Source organism: Apodemus sylvaticus, chromosome 17, assembly GCF_947179515.1.
Source record: "Apodemus sylvaticus chromosome 17, mApoSyl1.1, whole genome shotgun sequence".
NCBI lineage: Eukaryota > Metazoa > Chordata > Mammalia > Rodentia > Muridae > Apodemus > Apodemus sylvaticus.
The window spans coordinates 5289123-5311686 of NC_067488.1; the positions used below are offsets into that span (position 1 = coordinate 5289123).

At 44.1% G+C, this 22564-nt stretch overlaps 1 protein-coding gene across 5 annotated transcripts in view; it reads right to left on the minus strand.

Annotated features, from left to right (window-relative positions):
• The window catches only part of Ncald (neurocalcin delta), a 445096-nt gene that overhangs the window by 35358 nt on the left and 387174 nt on the right, over positions 1-22564 (minus strand). For all 5 annotated transcript variants that reach the window (XM_052160541.1, XM_052160539.1, XM_052160540.1 and 2 more), the window contains one exon: positions 10975-11371. In XM_052160541.1, the coding sequence (XP_052016501.1) occupies positions 10975-11352 (378 nt within the window). In that variant the 5' untranslated portion in view covers positions 11353-11371. The remainder of the gene's footprint in view (positions 1-10974; positions 11372-22564) is intronic.

Sequence of the window (22564 nt, forward strand, 5' to 3'; positions counted from 1 at the left end):
GTGAGGCAATGACACTTGGGACCTCTGCTTTGGCATCATCCCAATGCTTAAGAATTTTGGTTTCTTTAAAAAGCCCAGTTATATTATGTGATTATGGTTTTGTTTTAGTCCCGGGTGTGGGATATGGGGCTGCTTCAGATTGCCCACAGCCACTAACTAGGATTTGTGCTCTCAGGGTGACAGGAATTTTGCCAGCTGCAGGCAGTTTACATTTGGAGTCCCTGGAACTCTTCAGAGGGCATAAATGTGAGAACCCAAGAAGGCCTGGGGCAGCGGCCACTCCCCTGCTGCTGTGAGTTGCTGTGGTTGAGGCCTGTCAAGTGGTTGTGAGTAAAGAGACACAAAAAAAAAATATATATATATATATCCTGGCAATGAAGTTTGCACTTAACCCACGGAACTCAACGCCCCTGATCAGCAGGAACTGGTCTAAAGAGATCTGTGTCCCCTTTCTTCTCTAACCTTCTTTCTCTCCTATTTAGTGTTGGGGGGTTGGAAAGGGTTGGGATGGAGAAGGGTGGTAGATATAAGAATCCAATAAAGTCACCACAACAGTGTCCAGATGTGATGTAGGATGGATGGGAAACCATCTCTAACGGCATACAGGAAGCGGCAGGGGAGATGAGATGAATATTCTGCTTTAGGAGGTCACCAAAAAGTGTAATTTCCTCCAAGAGGGGATATCATCATCATCATCATCATCATCATCATCATCACTCCTCCTTCCCCTCTTTCTTCTTCTTGTTCTCCTTTCTATATTGTATCTCAGAAAAGGTTGGGAGAATGGCCGAGTAATTAGAAAAGTTGCAAGTGGATATGGAAGAGTCTGAGAAACAAAAAAAATGGATGATATGAGAAAAACAGAAGGCTGCTCTGATCTCTCATTTTTGATAGGTTTGCTGTGCCGCTGCAGAGGTTACAGGTAGAGATCAGAGCACTTGGGAAGTAAGTAGCACCAGAAAAAGGGGAGCAAGAAGGTTCGGACCTGGTGACTGAGGGTGGGAGCGTCCCAAAGGATGAGGGAGGGGTGCACATTGGGTTAGAAGGCAGGTTATATCCTGTCCTGTCCCATGCACTCACAGTTTGAAGTCCCCACAGCCCCTGGGCAGGGCGAGGAGCCAGAAGGAGCAGGAGGTCCTACAGGGTGACAGGATTAAAGAAAAAACAGCCTGTCCTGAGAGAAAGGGTTAATCTTGAGCCAACTGTGTTGCCAGAGGGGCCGTGTTTACAAAATCACCATAGCATTTTCCAGTAACTGTGTAGCACATGCCTATTAATGGTGCTGATCATGATTATGATGAGATAGCATGATATCCTATAGAAATGATAGGTCTGAGGTACTTTACAGAGGCTATTATTTCCTATGGAATTCATTCCCCTTATATTAAACAAATATTAAGTAACTATATCCAAAATAGAGTTATTCCCCAAGACTGGAAAGGTTTGGTAGCAGCTGTGCTAGAGGTCAGCAGTTAGCAGTGGTTAATCTGGTGGAAGCCTTGAATATGGAACAATGAAATAGATAAAGGGGAATGAATATTGTTAAAGATCAATTGCGTGGTGAAGGGTGGTATTGTGACCTACAAGAACAGATTTGATTTGATGGTGCTGGAAGAAGGAGGAGGAGGAGGAGGAGGAGGAGGAGGAGGACGAGGACGAGGACGAGGAGGAGGAGGAGGAAGAAGAGTGTTTTTGGTGAATTTGGCCATTTTCAAAGAAATTCTGACCAAGCTACTAAAAGTCTCAGAGCTCAGAGCTCAATAACTGTGAGAAATACAGTACTTTCTGAGCCAGATCCCAAATTTCTGGTACATTAACTGTGAGAAATACGGTAATTTTCACCACAGAAGGTGGCAATGGGTTTTCAGCAAGAACACCTAGGCTTCCCTGGGGTTTGTAGACTTTGTGGCAAAAGGTATCATTGGACTAATGAGTTCAGGTTCAGGTTGGTCAAACAAGATACTCTTGCCATCAGGAAATAAAATGGGGTGGGCTGCCAATCTGCAGCAAAAAATACTAACCCGTTCTCTCTGGTCAGCCAAGAGATAACAAGTAGGCAGAAAAAAAAGTAACTAAGTGTCTTAGTTAGGGTTTTACTGCAGTGAACAGACACCATGACCAAGGCAAGTCTTTTTTTTTTTTTTTTTTTTTTTTTTGTCCCGAGACAGGGTTTCTCTGTATAGCCCTAGCTGTCCTGGAACTCACTCCGTAGACCAGGCTGGCCTTGAACTCAGAAATTTGTCTGCCTCTGCCTCCTAAGTGCTGGGATTAAAGGCATGCGTCATTACCACCCGGCTCAAGGCAAATCTTATAAAGGACAACATTTAGTTGGGGCTGGCTTACAGGTTCAAAGGTTCAGTCCATTATCATCAAGGTGGGAACATAGAAGCATCCAGGCAGGCATGGTGCAGGCAGAGCTGAGAGTTCTACATCTTCATCTAAAGGCTGCTAGTGGAAGACTGACTTCCAGGCAGCTAGGATGAGGGGCTTAAGCCCATGTCCACAGTGACACACCTACTCCAAAAGGCCACACCTCCTAATAGTGCCACTCCCTGGGCCTAGCATATACAAACCATCACACCAAGTATTGCTGACAAAATTACCATTGACGTTTATGGTCCTTTGCCTTGAGGAATCATAGGGATGATTTGGGGAAAAAGTAGATTAACTTCCCAAAGATTCATTTGTGCATCCAGGTATTATAGATGGGAATTTTAAGGAAGAAATTAAAATTATGGCATATGTTTTTTTAAAAAAAGCTGCAAATTAACACAGGGGATAGGATTACTCAGCTGCTCCAGTAGAAAGAGCAGTAGGATTTGGGAGTACTGAAAAAATGTGTGTATTCTGGCAAACAGTGGTTAATGATCAGAAACCTAAATTAAAATTGCGAGTGAATGGTGTTAAAATACAAGGTTTGGTGGATACAGGAGCTGATATGACTATCATTTCCCAAAAATTCTGTAATGAAAAATGGCCACTTCGGAAGGTTTATGTATAGTTTATAGGAATGGGTAAATTACCTCAAATAAAACAACGTGTATGAATGAATTAAATGTATGGGACCAGAAGGGCAAGCAAGAACGATGAAACCTTATGTAGCCTTAAGTTTATGGGGAAGGGATTTTTATAACAATAGAGTACTAAAATTAATATTCCCGTGATCCTAGAGACAGCTCATAATGAAATTAGGGGGGAAATGGTAGATGCTCCCGGGGGAAAGTATTGATTTGTGTATGCAAATCCAAACACAGATTGTGCCAATCGTCAAACACAGAACATCACAGGGATTGAGGTTCCCTGCTGAAATACCAATGGCCCCGTCCTTTAAAAGGTTGACAGACAAAGCTGTATGGATAGAGCAGTGGCCCTTTAACTAAGGAAAAGTTACAGGCACTTGAAAAGCTAGTACAAGAGCAGCTGGAGGCTCAACATATAGAAGAAATCAGGAAACTGGAGGATGGTAACAGATTTAAGATCTCAGAATCATTCAGCCAACAGGTCCTTCACAGCCTGGAATTCCTTTACCTTTAGCTAAGTCATGGCCTATGATAGTAATTTAAGAGACTGTTTTTTTGTTTTTTTTTTTCACAATCCCTTTCCATGAGCATGACAGGGAAAGGTTTTCTTTCCCAGTACCTGCTTATAATAATAGTGGTCCAGTAAAGAGACACCATTGGAAAGTTCTTCTACAGGGAATGTTAAATAGTCTAACTTTATGTCAATATTTTGTGTAACAACCACTAGAAGTAATTCATAGGTGATTTATTATTTACTATTACGTAGATGATAGTTTGTGGGCTGATTCTGATACTTTAGAAAAAATATTTAAGGAACCACAAAGAATTCTGCCATGCTAGGGGTTAGAGATTGCTCCTGAAAAAATACAGAGAGGAGAGTCTATTAACTATTTGGGTAATAAAATAAGTCAACAAACAACAACAACAACAACAACAATTGACCATGGGGCTGGAGAGATGGCTCAGTGGTTAAGAGCACTGACTGCTCTTCCAGAGGCCCTGAGTTCAATTCCCAGCAACCACATGGTGTCTCATAACCATCTGTAATGGGATCTGATGTCCTCTTCTGGTGCCATGCATCTAGGCATATGCAGTTAGAGCACTCATACATTAAATAAATAAATCTTAAAAAATTCAACCACAAAAGGTCTATAGAGATCAGCTGCAAACTTTTAATGATTTTCAAAATTAATAGGAGGTATTAAATAGCTATATCTTATAATTTGTTTAAATACTCATGAGTTAAGTAATTTGTTTCAATATTTATAAGGGGATTTGGACTTCAAACAATCCAAGATGGTTAACAGCTGAGGGGGGGGGGGTGGAGAAGAATGAGAGAGAGAGAGAGAGAGAGAGAGAGAGAGAGAGAGAGAGAGAGGCGAGAGAGAGAGAGAGAGAGAGAGAGAGAGAGAGAGAGAGTGACTTAACTCTGGTAGAATAGAGACTACAAGATACATATGTGGATCAAATTGATGCTAAACTTGATTGTATTTTGGTTATTTTGCCTTGAACTCATTCTCCTACTAGACTTTTTATGCAAAAGGAAGATAGTATTATGGATAATACATTCTTAGCACATAAACAAAGTAAAAAGTTAAAGACTTCCATAGAAAAGTTTTCTGAATCAATCATTAAAAGGTAGAATAAGACTATGTCAGTTATCAGGAGCGTGCCCAGCTGAAATCATAGTGCCTTTCACTAATGCCTGAGATTATGTCCTTATGGATAAGCAATGAAGATTGGCAAAGAGCTTGTAGTAACTACTTGGGAGAAATTGATAACAAATAGCCTAAAGGAGAGTATCTGCATTTTATAAAAAGAAATAATTATATTCTCCCAGTTATTGTAAAGGAAACCTACATTCTATATTGATGCAAATAAGTTAGGAATGGCAGGCTCTAAGTCAAACAAAATAAGCAAGGTAATCCAAAGTCCATATAACTTCAGTTCATTAGTCAAGGCTGTATGCACTCCTTATGGTATTAGCAGATTTTCCTGAATCTTTTATTATAATTACTGATTCTTAATGTTCAGAAAGAGTTCTTTTGAATATATAAATTGCTGAATTTTTCCTGATGGTTTAGAATTAACCTGATGGTTTGGAAATTGTTATTTATACAACTGCAATGGGCAATCACAAATAGGAAGTATCCATTTGGACCTAGGTTTGCTAGGTTCACTGGCACAAGGAAATGAGGAAACTATTAACAGGAAATGTATTAGAAGCCTCAAAATTTCATGAAGAACATCATGTTAAAAGTAAATGTTTAAAGAAAAAAATTTATCACTTGGCAACAAGCCAAGGAAATGATAAGGAAATGCCCTACCTGTTCTCTGTATTAAAAACAAACTCCATAACCCACTGGAAGCAACCCTAGGGGCACCATCCACTGGAAGCAGTCCTAGGGGCACCACAAGAAATGAAATCTAGCAGATGGATGTGTTTCATTTCGCAGAATTTGGAAAGCTGAAGTTTGTACACTATTCCACTGATACATATTCAGAGTCTCAGTGGGCAGCTGCTTTGAATTCTGAGAAAGCTGATTCTGTAATTACACATTTGTTGCAATAATGACAATTATGGGGATACCTGCACAAATAAGACTGACAATGCCCCCACATATCTTTCCAGTAAAGTGAAGCAATTTTTTGTGTATTACAATATGAAGCATATTACAGGTATACCACATAATCCTATAGGACAAGTTTTTGAAACAAAAACGAAGATTAAAGACCTCCAGGGATAGACTCAATAATACTTCTTAACTTTAAATTTTCTTAATGCTAATGAAAAAGGAACGGCAGCAGCTGCGGGACACTGGGTTATAGAAATAACTGGGGAATTAAAGAACATCCCATATTCTATAAGTATGTAAAGATTCCATCAGAATGGAAGCTTGCAATATTTTGGCATTAAGGACATAGTTTTGTTTATGTTTCTACAGGAAACAAAAAGATATGGTTACCATAAAAAGGAATAAAGATTAGATTTGACCAGGGAAGACCTCCTACTAACTAATACATGGATGTCTCTGGCTGCTTGGTCCTCATAACTTACTATCACGTGGCATCCTTTCATATAGCATGGATGGAGATTTATAGTACAGTTTGGTCACACAGTCCAAAAGGACTTATATGATTGACAGATGCCTTTCACATGCTCAGCCATAGAGCAGAGATGACTTGTGTGCACTATACATTCCATACATGTGCTAATGCAGAAATGTGCCTACAACATTACCTTTAAAAGTCTGTATGTTTGCAGAGCAAAAAGACCAGACTGAAATGAAGACGAAGCAAGTAGCCCAGGTGATCCAGCCTCATAGACTGCCTCCGCTGCTGTTTCCTCAAAACTTGCATCCAGGGTAATGTCAAAGTGACTTTCATCAAACTGCCCAGCCTCACAGACTGCTTCAACCAGGACTTCAGTTAAGCCTTGCACTTTCCTGTCCCACAGAGACTGGACATCAAGGGAAACAGCCAGCTCTCCCAGGACTTGAACAGTACCCCAATTTTCTTAGGGTCCCCAAAAGATGTCTTCACTCCCAGAGAGCAGAAGCAATTTAAAGAATACAACGTCCTAATTCCCAAGAGGTGGGGTGGATGGTTTTTGATCATTTGGTGGGTGATGGGTGTTTGTTCTTGTTTAGGGGAGTTGGTCGCAAGTTGTTGGCAAAGGAGGTTAGAACCAGAGATCTCTTGTCTTTCTCCCTCTAATGTCCTTTCTCTCCTCTCCAGTGTTAGGGGAAGGAGGGAGGAGGATAAAGGATAAAGGGGGATAGATAGGGCGTGAGAGGATAAAAGGTTGTGTCTCCTTAAAACTAAGAGCAACAACCAGTCTTAAATATTTTACATTGGTATGGATTATTGTATATTGACAGACATTTAAGGTTATATTTGCTACAACATACTGCATCTATTTTTTAACTTTTGTTTAAGATATTGTACATATGCAACTCATTTAAAAATTCGATGTAAAGTTCAAGTCCTTGAAAGTTACTAGTGTAAACTATTGAGGATAATTAAGAAATGCAAATTAGTAGTTAGTTACCTATAAAGAATCATAGCTTGTGAGGTACTAGTTAATTATAGTAATAAATAGTAATTATGAAGCTTCCTGTACATGTTTTCAAAGTTAAGCGAAAAGTAAACAGCTAGAAACAAGCAATGCTTGTCTATTCAGATATACTTAAGATAGATGGTCCTCAGACACTTCAGAGATCTGCAGAATATAGCAATTAATATGTTTTAATAATAAAAGGCTTCAGAGAGAGAGAGAGAGAGAGAGAGGGAGAGAGAGAGAGAGAGAGAGAGAGAGAGAGAGAGAGAGAGAGAGCAGCACCTGGTAGCACTCTAATCTACTTCAAAGAAGATGATGGGCACCTAAGAACCTCCACATGGACTTTGCTTCAGTTGTGGCAGGATAGTCCCTGGGAGTAAAAACCCGCTCCTTAACTCAACTGCAACAGCACACTGTCCAAACTGTGGCTAAGCAGGACACTGGGAAGTTGATTGACCTACTCTGCTGAAACAAGGTAAGCCAGTCCTTCAATATTCCTGCTTCAGAGATAATTCTGTTGGATATCCTGTGTCTGTTGGTGGAAGATTGAGTGCCCCGCCAATACAGAGGGACCTTGGGGGACTGACCAGGCAGCCAGCAGACTCTGTCATTTCTACAGTTTTAGAAGCTGCTTGCTCTGTAGTATTTATCTTCTCAGGTCTCTGATAGGGTTGATGACTAGAAAGCTAGTCTTATAGCTTTCCTTACTAAAGATTGAAGACATAAAAGCTTAAGTTGTTTATGAGCTAAGAAAATGTTCTAGGGTCTAAAAAAATGTTTTCGTGTTGATAAATGCAAGTTATGATAAGGAAGTGATTTATCTTGGACTTGCCAAGATAGGATAGAAAGCAGAATACTTTTTCCAAAGTTGCCAAATACAAATGGAATGGACATTGTAAATATAAATCTTACCTGATAGTTCTCATAATTGTTCATACATATACATATACATACATATATATACACATATACATATACATACATATATATATATATATATATATATATATATTTGATTGATGTTAGAGAAAAAGCCATTTATTGGACCAAAAGGGGGAAAGGTAGTGAGTATTATGGTTTCTTAAAAAACCCAGTTATGTTGTGTAATTTTATTTTTGTTTTAATTCTAGGTGTGGGATATGGGGCTGCTTCAACTTCCCAGATTGTCTGTCCACAGCTTCTGACTATAATTTGTCCCTTGCTCTAGAAGGGATGGGATTTTTGCTTGCTGCAGTTAGTTTACATTTGGAATTCTGGGGACTTTTGAGAGGGTATAAATGTGAGAGCCCTGAGAGGGCCTGGGGGCAGTGGCTACTCCCCCTGCTGCTGCTGGTTGCTGTTGCAGTTTGTCAAGTAATTGTGAGCAAAGAGACAAGAAAGAGAAGAAATTTGATATTCTGACGATGAAAGTTGGAATTGCCCCAAAGAACTCTGCAGCATGTAATTTTTGCTGCCTAGCTTTAAGATCTGGGCAGACCACACCCCTCCCTGGCTCCCCCCCCCCCCCCACAGGTTCCCTTGGATCTGCAGATAAAAAAACAACACACACATTAACTTAATTTTTAACCTGACTTATGGTTCAATTGTTGAGCATGTCTAATCTCCCATGGCTACTGTGCCCTACTCAATACTCTTAGCTCAGTACCCCAAATGTTCAGTTACCTTCTCCTTGTTCAGCAACTGCCCTCAGCTTTAGTTGTGTTTCTAATCTCCCACCGGGGGAAATGGCCTATGGCCCCTCTGCCTGAGATCTCACTTGGCTGGTCACCTTTTCTCCCTCTGAAGCACGGTGAAAATCCTTTTATCTCTCTCCCCTGTGTCTGCAAGCTTGCCTGTGGGGACTCAAAAGTCTTGCCTATTCCACCCAGCTTATTGGCTGCTAGCATCTTTATTGATGGATCAAGAACCAATTGGGGAACAGGGCCTTAGCATCAGAACCACCCTTACAAACTTGACACTCCTCATCAGCAGGAAATGGTCGAAAGCAGTCTATGTCACTTCCCCTCTATCCCTTTTTTCTCTCCTACCTGGTGTTGGGAGGTTGGAAGCGATCAGGGCGGGAATAAGGGTGGAGGAAGGTGGTAGATATAAGAACCCAATAAAGTAGCCTAAAAGGTTCAGCAACTGCCCATGCAGGCTCCACCCTCCACGCTCCCTCTCCCCCCTCCACGCTCCCTCTCCCCCCCTCCACGCTCCCCCCTCCACGCTCCACCCTCCACGCTCCATCCTCCACGCTCCCCCCTCCACGCTCCATCCTCCACCCTCCCCGCTCCACCCTCCATGCTCCCCCCTCCCCCCTCCCCCCTCCACGCTCCATCCTCCACGCTCCCCCTCCATGCTCCCCCCTCCACGCTCCATCCTCCATGCTCCCCCCTCCACGCTCCCCCCTCCCCCCTCCACCCTCCACGCTCCACCCTCCACGCTCCATCCTCCACCCTCCATGCTCCCCCTTCCCTCCTCCACGCTCCACCCTCCACGCTCCATGCTCCCCCCTCTATGCTCCACCCTCCCCCTCCCCCTCCACGCTCCCCCCTCCCCCCTCCACGCTCCATGCTCCACCTTCCACGCTCCATCTTCCACGCTCCACGCTCCACGCTCCACGCTCCACCCTCCACCCTCCACCCTCCACCCTCCACCCTCCACCCTCCACAAGGTTCAGCCACAGCTCTATAGTAGTCTTTTCAGCTCTGTCTGGTTTCCATCGTCATGCTCCCTGAAGTTCTCTGCAAACTGCCATAGCCACCACCACCACTCTCTCCTGTTCACTCCAGTGAAGCTACTCTGAGCGAGTGGTTCCAGGAGGCCAAACGCAGTGTCTCTTAGTAAAATGATGAAGCCTTCTATGTTTGTATCCTGGAAGCTTCCAGACAAAGAGTCCAGACCCTATGCTTGTTCAAGAGTATACAAAGTTGTAAATTAATGACAATTATCTTTTATGTAGTTGTCCCTGGGCTAGATACTTGTGGTAGTTTGAATGAGAATGGTATCCACAGGTTCATACATACGTTTAAAATCTTTGTCCACAGTTAGTGGAACTATTTTGAAAGGTTTAGAGGAGGTTGGAGTAGTTGTCTCACTTGGGTAACTCTGATGGTTTAAAAGTCCACACCAGGTCTAGGTTCTCTCTCTCTCTCTCTCTCTCTCTCTCTCTCTGCCTTCTGCCTATGGATCAGGATATAAAGCCCTCAGCTACTGCTCCAGTGCCATGTCTGTCTGCTTCCTACCATGATGATCATGGACTAACCTCTCAAAACTGTAAGCAAGCCCCCAATTAAATGATTTCTTTTATAAGAGTTGCCTTGGTCATGGTGTCTCTTCACAGAAACAGGACAGTAACTAAGACAGCATTTAATGTGGAGAGTTATGCATAATCTTAAAACAACCCCAGGGCATGCAGTTCCATTTTATAGGTGAAGACATTGCTTGTGTTGACTGTTGACCAAGAGATGGTCCCTGAAAAATGCAGGTGGGCACCCAAACCAGGTGGCTTCATTATTAACACAACTTCCAGAGACATGACCCGAGACTTCATGTCTGAGCAGGTTTTTATATTGATCAATGGGAAGAATGTAACAAGGATGGCCAACAGAAGAACCCTGTCTCTCTGCAGTGTAGGAATCACCCCCAAATATGGACAACTTCTAATAGGCAAGAATGTGCAGGCAGTAGAGCTGAGCTCCTGAGTTTTCAAGAGATCCCAACCAATGTAGGTTTTTATACAATTTCTGTGCATGTGAATTCACACTTTTCGAAAACCACCAAGTGGATCAAACTAACTGCCCTGGTAAAACACCAGTTTACAAGCTTAGTCCCATGCTCAAACATGGGACCCAGGTGCCTTCTGGGTCTTTCTTGTGACACTCACGCTCCTCTCTCACAGGCCAGGGTTCTCACCTGTACAATCTCCAGCATTTCCGCCTTGCTGATGTAGCCGTTACCATCCAGGTCATACATGCTGAAGGCCCACCTCAGCTTCTGCTCCAGCTTGCCCCTTGACGTCACACTCAGGGCTATGATGAACTCTCTAAAGTCTATTGTCCCATCACCATTTGCATCGAAGGTGCGAAAGACATGCTCTGCAAATTTGGAAGCATCCCCATAAGGAAAAAAGTTCCCATATATTTTCTTAAACTCTTCCATTGATAAATGTCCGCTGGGGCAGTCTCTCAAGAAGCCTTTGTACCACTCCTGGATCTCATGCTCTGTGAAGTCGGTGCTTTCCAGTAAGTCCTGCATGACCTCAGGGCGCAGCTTGCTGTTCTGTTTCCCCATTCTGGCAACAAGAATTCAACTGTAGAGAGAAAACAAAATATATATGTCGTTAGGGCTCATGTGATCATGTAGTATTGTTCCTTGAGAAGAGGGGAACATCTTAACAAACTCTCTATTAGCCCAATAGCTAAACAAAATGATGGCAAACCAGGCCAGTCAGAAAAGCCATGGTCCAGAAAAGCCATGTTGCTAACCAGACCATCCAGAGAGCAAGGCATGGATGGATTGATGGATCGATGGATGGACAGGTTGATCGATGGATAGGTGGAGGGACAAATGGATGGATGGATGGACAGTCAGGTGGGTAGATGGTTGGCCAGATAGAAGACAAATGGAAGGAAAGTAGATGATTTGGTTTTGGTTTATCATTTTGCAAGAGATCAAGTGTGCCTTTACAAAAACTAAGGGTCTATTTTCAAATCCTATGAGTAGAACTAAAGGAACTAAAGAGGGAAAGAGAAAGACAGACAGACAGACAGACGTCTAGACAGACAGAGAGAGAGAGAGAGAAGAATCTAAGCATGCTTCATTATCACTTTGCTTTCACATAAATTGTGACTCATGTAACTGAACACCATAAGTGCAGGAAGGTCAGTGGACGCACCATGAACCTCTGTCAGGCTAACTCCAGTTAGTTACATCCAGAGGGAATCACTGACCACTTTGGGTTTAGATGGTAAAGTTGCTTCAGAGAGTTGTTCACATTCTATGGCCTTAGGGAACAGGTCAAAGTTAACTTCTTAAATTGTGTATAACCTGGTATGTTCTTATCCTAATGGTAGCATATATTCACAATCAAACAGCAAATACTGCAGTGATTCATCCAGAAAATACTAGGATCTTCCAAATCCTAATCATTGTGATAAACATAGCTAGTATTTTGGTGTGTGAACTTATTTCAGTTTATTATCAATATCTAGTTCCCAGATTAACTATGTTTTCAACTTAGCAGTGGCACAGAAGGGATATATGTCCCATAGGAATTGTGCTTTGGTCCTCGCCCAGGCCAGTGACATCTGTTTCCGTACTCTCTCAATTGTTGGCAGCAGCTGAGCCGCAGCTCTGTGGGCTGCATGGCCAGGAGGAGGCCACAGACATGGTTCAGCAGGGCTTCCACTGTGACTCTTCTTGCTCAAGAAAATTGTATGTGACCCTGGGTCACAAGGATATAAAACAGATACACAAATGAACATTTGCTGACAATAAACCAGAAATTATTTTAAAACAATTCTTTTGCAAATGTAATACACTTTCCATGTGTTAAAGGCAACAGCAGAATTGTCTAATGAGACGGCTAAGCTTGTACAATCTAATCCAGAGATACACTGATTGCAGATGAATATGAGGAAGGACAGCAGAAGGGAAACATCTTTGGTTTTTTTTGTGGTCAAGCCATTCTGTTCTCACCAGAGTGAAAGCCTTTGCATACAGAGTGCACACCCTGAAGATCAATACAATAATGTAAAGCAGCCTTGGGTCTGAGCTGAGCAGTTTCAGGCAGCCTTCCTTGGCCTTGTGTGGTGTAGTGGCATGCATGCTGTGTGCTGCACAGTGTGGACAATGTGCCTTCAGAGCCAATGCTACAGCGACGGCCCATGATGCAACTCAAGCAAGCTCCACCAGAAACATCTCAGATCCGCTATGTATTTGATCTTAAGTTAATCAAAAATTATTTTTAGATTTACCTATGTGCTTGAGAGCATTACCTGCATAATGTGTATCAGTGCACCCCTGTGTGCCTAAGTCTGAGGTCGGAAGAGGGTATTGGATCCCCTGGAAGTGGAAATATGGTCAGTTGTGAGCTGACATGTGGGTGCTGGGAACTCAACCGGGATCCTCTGCAAGAGCAGCAAATATTCTTAACCCCTGAGCCATCTCCTCTGACTCTGAATTAATTTTTAGTGTTCAGAATCCTTTTGCCTGTTGCCAAACTTCCTCCGTATGGATCCAATGTGGAGCCCTGACCTACCATGGACAGCTTTGCTCTACAGTCAGCTGGGATGCTGGGATGTGAGGCGGGTGAGACATATTTAATGCATTTTTTAACACAAATCACAATATTACAATTTACATGGGATTAGCAGGATCTATTCTCATCATAAATTAAGGTGTGTTTGTACTTTTTAATGTTTTATTCATGATTGTTCACTTATGTGTACATTTATGTTTGGGTATGGGTGGGTTAAGTGGACCAGGCAACCAGACAGAAGAACTGGCAAGGTTGAGCAGGCCCAAACACCAGAAAATCTCAGAACTGAGAATGGCAGGAGTGGAGCCAGCTTCCTGCCACACTATCTGAACTGGAACAGGTAACCATGACACCCCACCATGACAATTGGTCACATAACATAAAATCTAGATAGATGGAGTATTTAGCTAATGAACTTCCCTTCCTGGGCATTCCTTTCCACAAAAGGTATTTAATCCCTGATTCAGGTTCACCATGAGTAAGATGTATGCATTCACATCCACCATCAAATAAGGTAGTTTGAACAAGCAAAGATCATCTCCTTCATCAGGGACTGCCATTGGGCTGGGAAGGGGGGCTTCATCATAAAGAGCCACACCTAAATCTCCCAGAGAAGACTTTCCCCCTTCCAGCTCCTCAGTACTCTCAGCAGTTACTCAAAACCAAATAGGATTCCGCCCCTGTCCTGGGCTCTGAGGTCGGAAGAGGGTATTGGATCCCCTGGACTTGGAAATATGGGCAGTTGTGAGCTGACATGTGGGTGCTGGGACCCAACCTGCGCCCAGCTGCTCCCTTCCTGCCTGGTGCACAGGGAAAGCGTGGACACGTGGACACCCATTCCCAACTCCCCATGGTCCCCAGCAGTATCTGGGTACACAGGATCCTGGGAACCACAGCATCTGTCCCAGAACCCGTCTCAGATCCTGCTATTTCTTACCCAGGAAAACACAGGCTGGGACCCCTATTACAGACTGTGCTCTGCCCTCTTGAGCAGTTCGCTGGAGGTGTTTGTGCAACCCAGTGATGAGGCAGACACACAACCCGGTAACTATGTGTACATGTATGCTTGAATATGTGTTTCTATGCACATGCGTGGAGACCAAATGGGCGTCTCACATGTTCCTTACCACTATCCTTCACCTATGTCTTTGAGAAAGGGTCTCCCCTGGAACTGGGGTTCAGCTTTTCTTGGCTAGGCTGGAAACCAGGCAGCACGTTCCAGCCATCCTCCTGTCTCTGCTTCTCTCTGAGCTGGGGTGACAGACCTGCACTGGGTGTGAGCTGGCCACATGGGTGCTCAGATCTGAACTCTGTGGTCCTCACAGCACAGCAAGTGCTCCCACCTGCTGAGCTGTCTCCATAGCCTCATGTCTCCATTCGGAACACAGAACTGCACATGTTTCCATGACCACAGAGCAGGGATGGAAGGCGCCTTTGATGGGACAGGGGCATGGCTGTAAACACGGGCTTCTACTCACACAGTCATTCAGTGTTCACTCAGCTGTTCTTAGACTCCTGGAGATTTGGATGCAGAGAGAAAGATATGGCACTCAGCCATAGGTGCACAGAGGTGGCAGTGAGGGTCACGTGGGGTGAGACAGTGCGGTATCACAGGAAGGGACACTCATGGGGCGAGGGTGCCATCACAGGACATGGACTTTCAGACCACTGTATGATATTCTAGTTTTCTTTCTGTGATTGTGATGCAACTCTAACAAAAAGTCAATTTAGGGGAGGAACAGATTTGTTTCAGCTTAGAGATTACAGCCCATCTTTGACAGAAGTCGTGGAAGGAACTTAAGCAGGAATCTGAAGCAGAAACCATGAAGGCAGCTTGCTGGCCTTTTGGAAGGCTCAAACTATCTGCTCAGAGAATGGTACTGCCCACAGTGTTGAGGGCCTCCTGTGTTAGTCAGTGAGCAGTCAGGACAGTGCCCTAAAGATATGCCCCAGCCCAATCTCACGTAGGCAATTCCTTTCTCAATTGACTCTATGTGCTTGGGGTGACAGGATGTACTCCTTCACATAGTCAGGACACACCCTTTCACATTGTCATGACACACCCCTTCACATAATCAGGACACATCCCTTCACACAGAAGGGGCTCTGCCCTTGTATTCCCGATTACCTGAAGGACAACACAGTCTAATTTTTATTTTTAAAGGGTCAGCTCAGGAACTTTGGGAAGGTCATGGAATACTTGCCCCTCCCAGAAGAGAGGCTAAATGTCATTGCTCAGACCACAGGGAGGTCCCTGCAGCTAGGGGAGGCCCAGAGTTATTCCAAGATTGGTCATCTACCTCATTCCCTAACCACCAATCAGTTTAAAGGTAACACTGTTCTGCCAATCACATAGTGCCTAATGGCGGCTGCCCTGAGAACTGTATAAAGGCCCGCTGTGTGGACTGTGCGTGGTCATTCTCTCCCCATGTGCAGGGTGACCCCAGCATGCTGGATTAAATAAAATTCCTCTTGCTTTTTTCATCGATTCCCTTCTCCACATTGTTCACTCAGAGGGTCTCTCTGGTAAGTTAAGGCTCCTCGAGTCTTGCAGTCCTGTCTCTGATTTTCCACTTATGGGCGTTTACTCTTCCCATTAGTCTCTTGGGCTGCTGTCTGCCCTGCAGGCAGATCTTAGTGGCAGTTAGGTTTTGTCTCTCCAGGGCCCATCCCACAGGCACACTGTGAACCAAGGCCCAAGGAACAAGTGTCAGAAACATCTCCTGAAGACAGAAAGATGACTAACTACTCGATGGCCGTGCAGGCAGACTAGCTTCCCAATTATTTGTCACTCTAGAAACCATGAGATGATTAGAATTTCAGAGTGTCCCAGGGCCTCTGATACTGAACTGGTTTTGAGCCCCTCACTCAAGAAATCCCTACCAGCCAGCGTTTGCAGTTCATAGATTTTGTTTATAAAATCCATAGAACAGGAGACAGGAGAGAGTCTTATCAATCACCTAATTGATTGGTTTTGACTTTAAGTTTTATTTTCTTCAAAATTAACACATAATAGTTGTACTTACACGGCTTAAAATGGGATGTTTTTACAGATGCATGACCCTCGTGATGATCTAACCGGGCTAATTAGCATATGCATCATCTCTGTTATCCACCACTCCATTGTGATGAGAGCATTCAAAAGCCCCCTTCCTAGCTATTTGGAAACACACACAATGCACTACTGTTAACGATGCTCCCTACTGTCCAAACGTCTGAGCCCCCTCCCCATTGAGCCAATGACTTCAGTCTCACTCCTTTTTAGAATCCAAGTTGCAGATTGAGGATGGGTTGAGGGAGACTTACGATTAGCATGAGCAGCAGTGGTTGCAAGAAACCTAGTTTAGAGGTCTGTGTAAACGTGAAGTGGAACAAAATCTACTTATACAGAGAAAAATTAACTGACAAAGCCCAGGTCAAATTTATAAACTGAGTCTTCCAATAATGTTCACTTCCCTCTTCTGGAAGTAAAAATCCTCCCAAATAGACTGCTTTATCAGGACTTTAAAACCTTCATTTGGGTGCTATGTTGGCAATTTGCCTGAGGCCCAAATTCAGAAACAAGAGTGGATACATAATGCATAGGTTTGCAGAGAGCCAAAAACATTTAATGAAATCTACAAGAGATTTCAAGTTCCCCTTTTAAGAGCTCTGTGCACCTTAGCTCTTCTGTTTGATATCCAGTCAGATCGCTGAAACAGTTTCTAATCAAATTGCCACCATTAAGGTTTTGTTATATGCAAATCATCCAGGGCCCAAAGAGGGATGTAGGAGGATTGCTATTTAATATTTAAATCTACCTGTTTAGAGAATAATTTCATTTCCTGTAAAAACAGGTCTATTTCTTCAAAATCAACTTAATGTCCTTCCCCAGACTTTACAAAGTTCTTCTGGATTATTAGCTGGTTTGTACAAGGAACATTTCGCCTCAGCATCTTGGCTAAGAGACTGCTCTGTGTGCAGCTATATTTCAGTAAACACTAATTAAACTACATTCACCAACTCATTAGCACAGAAAGGCGGGAACACAAAGAAGACTGTAAGCTAAGTTGTTTGGTAAGTGGGTACTTGCAACCACTACTGCTCACGCTAATCGTAAGTCTTCCTCAACCCATCCTCAATCTGCAACTTGGATTCTAAAAAGGATTCAACAAAGACTAGACTGAGGCCTGGTGTCTGACCTTGATGAAGCCGTCTGTGTTTGCTGGGCCCGGCAGACCCCTGATAGGCTTTTTTCACCGGGAAGAGAGGGGAAGGCCTGAAGATTTTCTTTTGGAAAACAGAACCGTGTGCATCTTTGAGTGAAAAGGCGGACATGGAGAAAACCAGTGCAGAGGCAACTCTTTCAGAGGACCTGAGTCCACTTCCCACTTCCGCATTCCCACACTGGGGAGGCTCCCAGTCACCAGTAACTATCCCATCTCTAGATCTGCATTCACATATACACACATAAAGAAAATAAGATTTTTTTTTTAAAGAAAATGCTGTGTTTGAAGGCTACCTCTGTTTAATTATTAAGCAAATCATTTAATTTGCGGGTATACAAATTATTCCATTTCACTGACTCGATGTGAGAATTCATTGAGGTAGTCACATACACAAAGTTATAGCATTGAGTTAGGAATGGCTGTCACAGTAACTCCCAAAGACTGGTGTGTTGCAAGTTTGGTCCCCAGTGGTACTGAAGTGGGAGAGCCACTAAGAGGCGTGGCCTGGTAGAAAGTAGATAGGTTATGGTTCCTGCATCACAGTGATGTAGGGCTGCCTTGAGAGAGAGGTAAGTCCCATGGATTAGTTCCTGAGAGAGCAGGTTATTACAGAAGAGCCGCCCTGGCCTCTTCCCAGATTCCTATCTTGCCATGTTACCTCTCTCTCTCTCTCTCTCTCTCTCTCTCTCTCTCTCTCTCTCTCTCTCTCTCTCTCTCTCTTTCTCTGTCATATGTGTTCCTACCATGTTGTGATATGACCAGACGCCAGACAGACAGCCCCACCTAATCATCCTGCCTCCAAAACTGTGCCTTAAGTAAATATCCTTTTTGTGTGAATACAGCTCCGGATGTTTTGTTTTTAGCAAAATAAAAGGCTAAGACAATGGTCCTTCATACACCAAGTACTGCGAGGAATCTTCACACTAACCCTGTGGAATGGGCAGGGCAGGTTTTCTCCATCTTACTAGCAAGGAGATTAAAACTCAGAAGGACTAATTGTCGTGACCCAAATCACACAGCCCACCAAGGAGCGGGTGTGCAAGCCTGGCCCGCTGTCCACTGTTTTCGCAGCGCCTTGTCCTGTGTAGAGATTATAACAGCTTTGTGATTTCTTAGAAGGAAGTGATGCAGGGAGCAGACAGTCTCCTGTTATAACCCTTCATGCCACAAATAGGTGCTGAATGTCTGTCGGGAGAGACAGGAGTCCCGGATCCCCCAGGGGACACGCACGCACGCACGCACGCACGCACGCACACATGCACAGGCTCCCTTTTATGGAGTTTATAGTTAGTGGGAAGAGTCGTAGAGAAGACAAGAACAGCAAGCAGATTGTCAGGTTGTCCGTGTGGCATGGGGAGGTAAAGAGGGAAGGGTAGGGCCAGGAGGGTTAGGATCATGAGGAAGAAGCCAGAGACCTCACTGAGAAAGTGCTGTGGGCAGGTGAGAACAGCGAGCTAAGTCGTTCTGAACTAGGGGCAAACTTAGCCTTACCCAGAATGTGGCAGAGTAGAGGGCGTGGGTGGGTGAGAAGTGAGGCCAGTGGGGCCTCAAGGGATCAGATCACCCGTGGGTCGAGAGGAGACTACAGGGAGCCGGCCGCGAGCTGTAGAAATGGAGCGCCTAGTTAGCATCAGCGCTGTTGTGGCTGCTGTGCTGAGACAAGCTAACGAGGGGGCTCTAAGGGAGACAGCCAGGGAGGCTCTGCAGTGATCCAGGCACAGGTGACGGTCACAGCCGTGGAAGGGACACTTGGCACAGCTCGATGGTAGAGTCCCTGGACGGTAAGGTAAAGAAAAACGGAACTAAACATCCAAACGGAAAACAGAATGGAAGTTCAGCCTGATGCCAAGTGTTTGGCCTCAGTAGCTCCAGATATTGACACAGAAATTGGAAAATGCAGAAATAGGGCTTTGAGGTGAGTCGGGGGTCATGGACATCAGCGTTCAACTGCGCATGTGGTAATCCCGAGATGTCTATTCATGCAGCTGCAGTAGACAAACAGCTAGCAGAGAACCTAGAAGTCTGGTGTTAGAAAAAGTCCACAGAACCATCAGTCTACAGAGCTCACAGCCAAAGACTCACTCAGTCTCCAAAGCCATGTGCATGAAGACTGCGTCCTTATAACGCCGACATTGTACCTTAGACCAATAAAGAAGGGGGAGAAGGCAGAACTGGCAGGTGGCAAGAAAATGCAGAGGCCAAGCCTTCCCCTTCTGCAGGTGTCCTTCATGCCCCGTTCAAGGCTGTGCCCAGAAAGCTCAGAATGAACAAGGGCTGTCGCTCCTGGGTCCTGTCCATATCCCATCATCCTTCTCACATCCAAGTCTGCGCCACCTCTGTAAAGGACCCCCTCACCCTCTCCTGACTCCTCCGAGACACAAGGACTACCTGCGATTCCTTTTGCTTTAATGCCTTTGGCATAGGACACTAATTCTGTAACCAAAATCTCAAATCCACCCTGTCACCACCCGAGCCAGACACCGGTGGGTCCGTCCTGGTGCTGGAGGCCTTTCGTTGTCTGAGCCTCACTTTCATCCTCATTTCCTTCTTCCTGCCTCAGTTCCGAGCTTTTCTTCACACAGTGAATACCCAGGGCGACTTTACCACAACAAGCTGTGCTGTCTCCCATATACTTCAAGGAGGGCAATGTGGAATATTTTAAAACTTATTTTGGGCCATACCTAATCTTCCAGGAGGAGGAAAAAAATGAAAAGAAAAAAGAAGTGTAGATTTTGGTCATAGATGGGAAACAACAAATACACAAGAAGATAGCAAATTATCAACAGAGAATCAGACCCAAAAAGCTGACACGTGAAGCCAACTGTCCATAGAAAAAGAAAAGAAATTACAATTTAAAACAAACAAACAAACAAACAAACAAAAACAAAACCAACCACACCTCCAACTAAAGGCAATGACAGTTTGTGGACGTTCTCTCAGAGGTCGTGACCTCCCTTCCACCCTTTCTGCATCTGTGGAGGGAAGGCAGAAACCTTGCTCTTCTGTGATTCCCCAAAAGGTTTCGAAAAGTCTGTAGCTTCATTCCTCAGCTCCCAGAATTAGATTTTCCAGGGAAAAGCCCATAACTTACCCTAGACAGCATGGCTAACTTTGGAGGAGAAGTCTCAATCTAAGCTGTACTGAGGTCTCCTAAAATGGAATTTACAAGGTGCTAGCGGCCAAAGTCTAGTTCACTGCAGTGAAGAACACAGAACCCTCTGCAGTCCCCAGAAGGGAGCAGGGTGATTAAAATGTCTGCCTAAGCCTCTCCACTAAACATTGCTTTGACCCTCCTGTTTCAATTAAAAAAACACAACTAGAAAAACATCAGGAAGAAAACTATAAACACTAGCGATAAATGGAGAGATGTGACCTTTACCATGACTCGTTTTAGATGCCTGCATCTGACAGAAGGTTAAAATCCACAAATTCATCTCTAGGTTGTCTGTCTGTGATTCTCACAGGGTACGGGATGACTCAGCAGGAACCTGAGGCACCCATGCTGCTTCAGAACTTTCCTTCAGCCGAAACCAGGGGACTGAGACAGGAGACCATCCGAACCGACACATATTCCTAGGCAGATTAGGAAACTAAACAGTAATGCATCAAGGGAGGAGATAGATGTGAAAGAGGGGGACTGGGGGCTGCGCAATGTTCCTACACCATACTTTCTGAACCAAAGAGTGACAATAGTCCTTTTCTTGGTTTTTACAGCTTCTTTTTCCTTAGATTTTCCCCCCAAAGACATTTTTTCCCCCATATGATTCTGGCTGTCTAAGAATTCACTAGGAGACCAAGCTGTTCTGAACTCAGAGATGGACCCACCACCTTGAGCCACCAAGCACAGGTTGTTAACTGTTCACAACCAGACTCACTATTGCCTCATCTTACCTGAGGTTTCCCGGGTGACAGTTTCAGTCACCCATGCCTAACTAAGATGGTTGGAGTTCCAGGAAAACTCTAACAGCTGACAATTCAACTGTTCTCTCCAGTACTCTGGGGTATGCTGAAGAGGCTGGCGAGGTGGCTCAGCAGTTAAAAGAGCTTGCTGTTAAAAGAGGACACAGGTTCAGTTCCCAGCACCCACATGGCAGCTCGGACTGTCTGTAACCCCTGTTCCAGGGAATCTGATGTCCTCTTTTGGCCCCCTTGGCTTCCTGAACACAGGTGGTACACACAAATTCACACAGGCACACACTTATACATGATAGAGAAAGAAAATTTAAGTGGCTTGCTGAAGTCATTTGAATAATTGTGCAAAGCCACTGCTTGGGAGGGGAGGGGAAGCGGGGAGTGGGTAAGCCCCGGGAGAATGGTCTGAGCTTCCCGTGTGATGGAGAACAGTCTGTGCTTCCTGTGTGACAGCCACACCTGCACCCTCTTCCTCTGCATGAGGTGACCGGGCTACTTCACAGATAGCACAAAAATGCTGTTGAGCTGCAGGCCTGACAGAATGTTCTCTTTTGTGTCCTCCACAGCATGAGCTGAGGCTCAGGTTTGCTCTGTGTAAGCTCAGGGGTTACAGTTTCTAAGACACTGGAGACTTTGTTCTATAGCATATGATTTTAGGCTAACAAAGGATTAGACTCTTTTTAAAGTTTTATTTTTTTATATCAATGTCCATAAAACATGTATTATTGACAAAAAAATCTAGATAGGACTTTGCCTAACAATATTCTTCCCCTCTATTAAAATAGAGAAACATCACTTTTAGCCAAGCTCATCACCAAAGACTGCAACATTTTGTCAGAACCGTGCTGTCTGCATGGGATATGTTCTAAGATCCTGAGTGGATGCCAACTCCATACATAGCTATGCTGTTTTTCTTATATACAGATATCAATGATAAAGTTTAATTTATAACTTGGACACAAGAGATTAACAATAACTTACAAGAAAATAAAACCATTATTGTACCACAATAAAGGTCATTGAATTGTCTGCTGTTAGAGTTTTCCTGGAACTCCATCCATCTTAGTTAGGCATGGGTGACTGAAACTGTCACTAGGGAAACCTCAGGTAAGATGAGGCAATA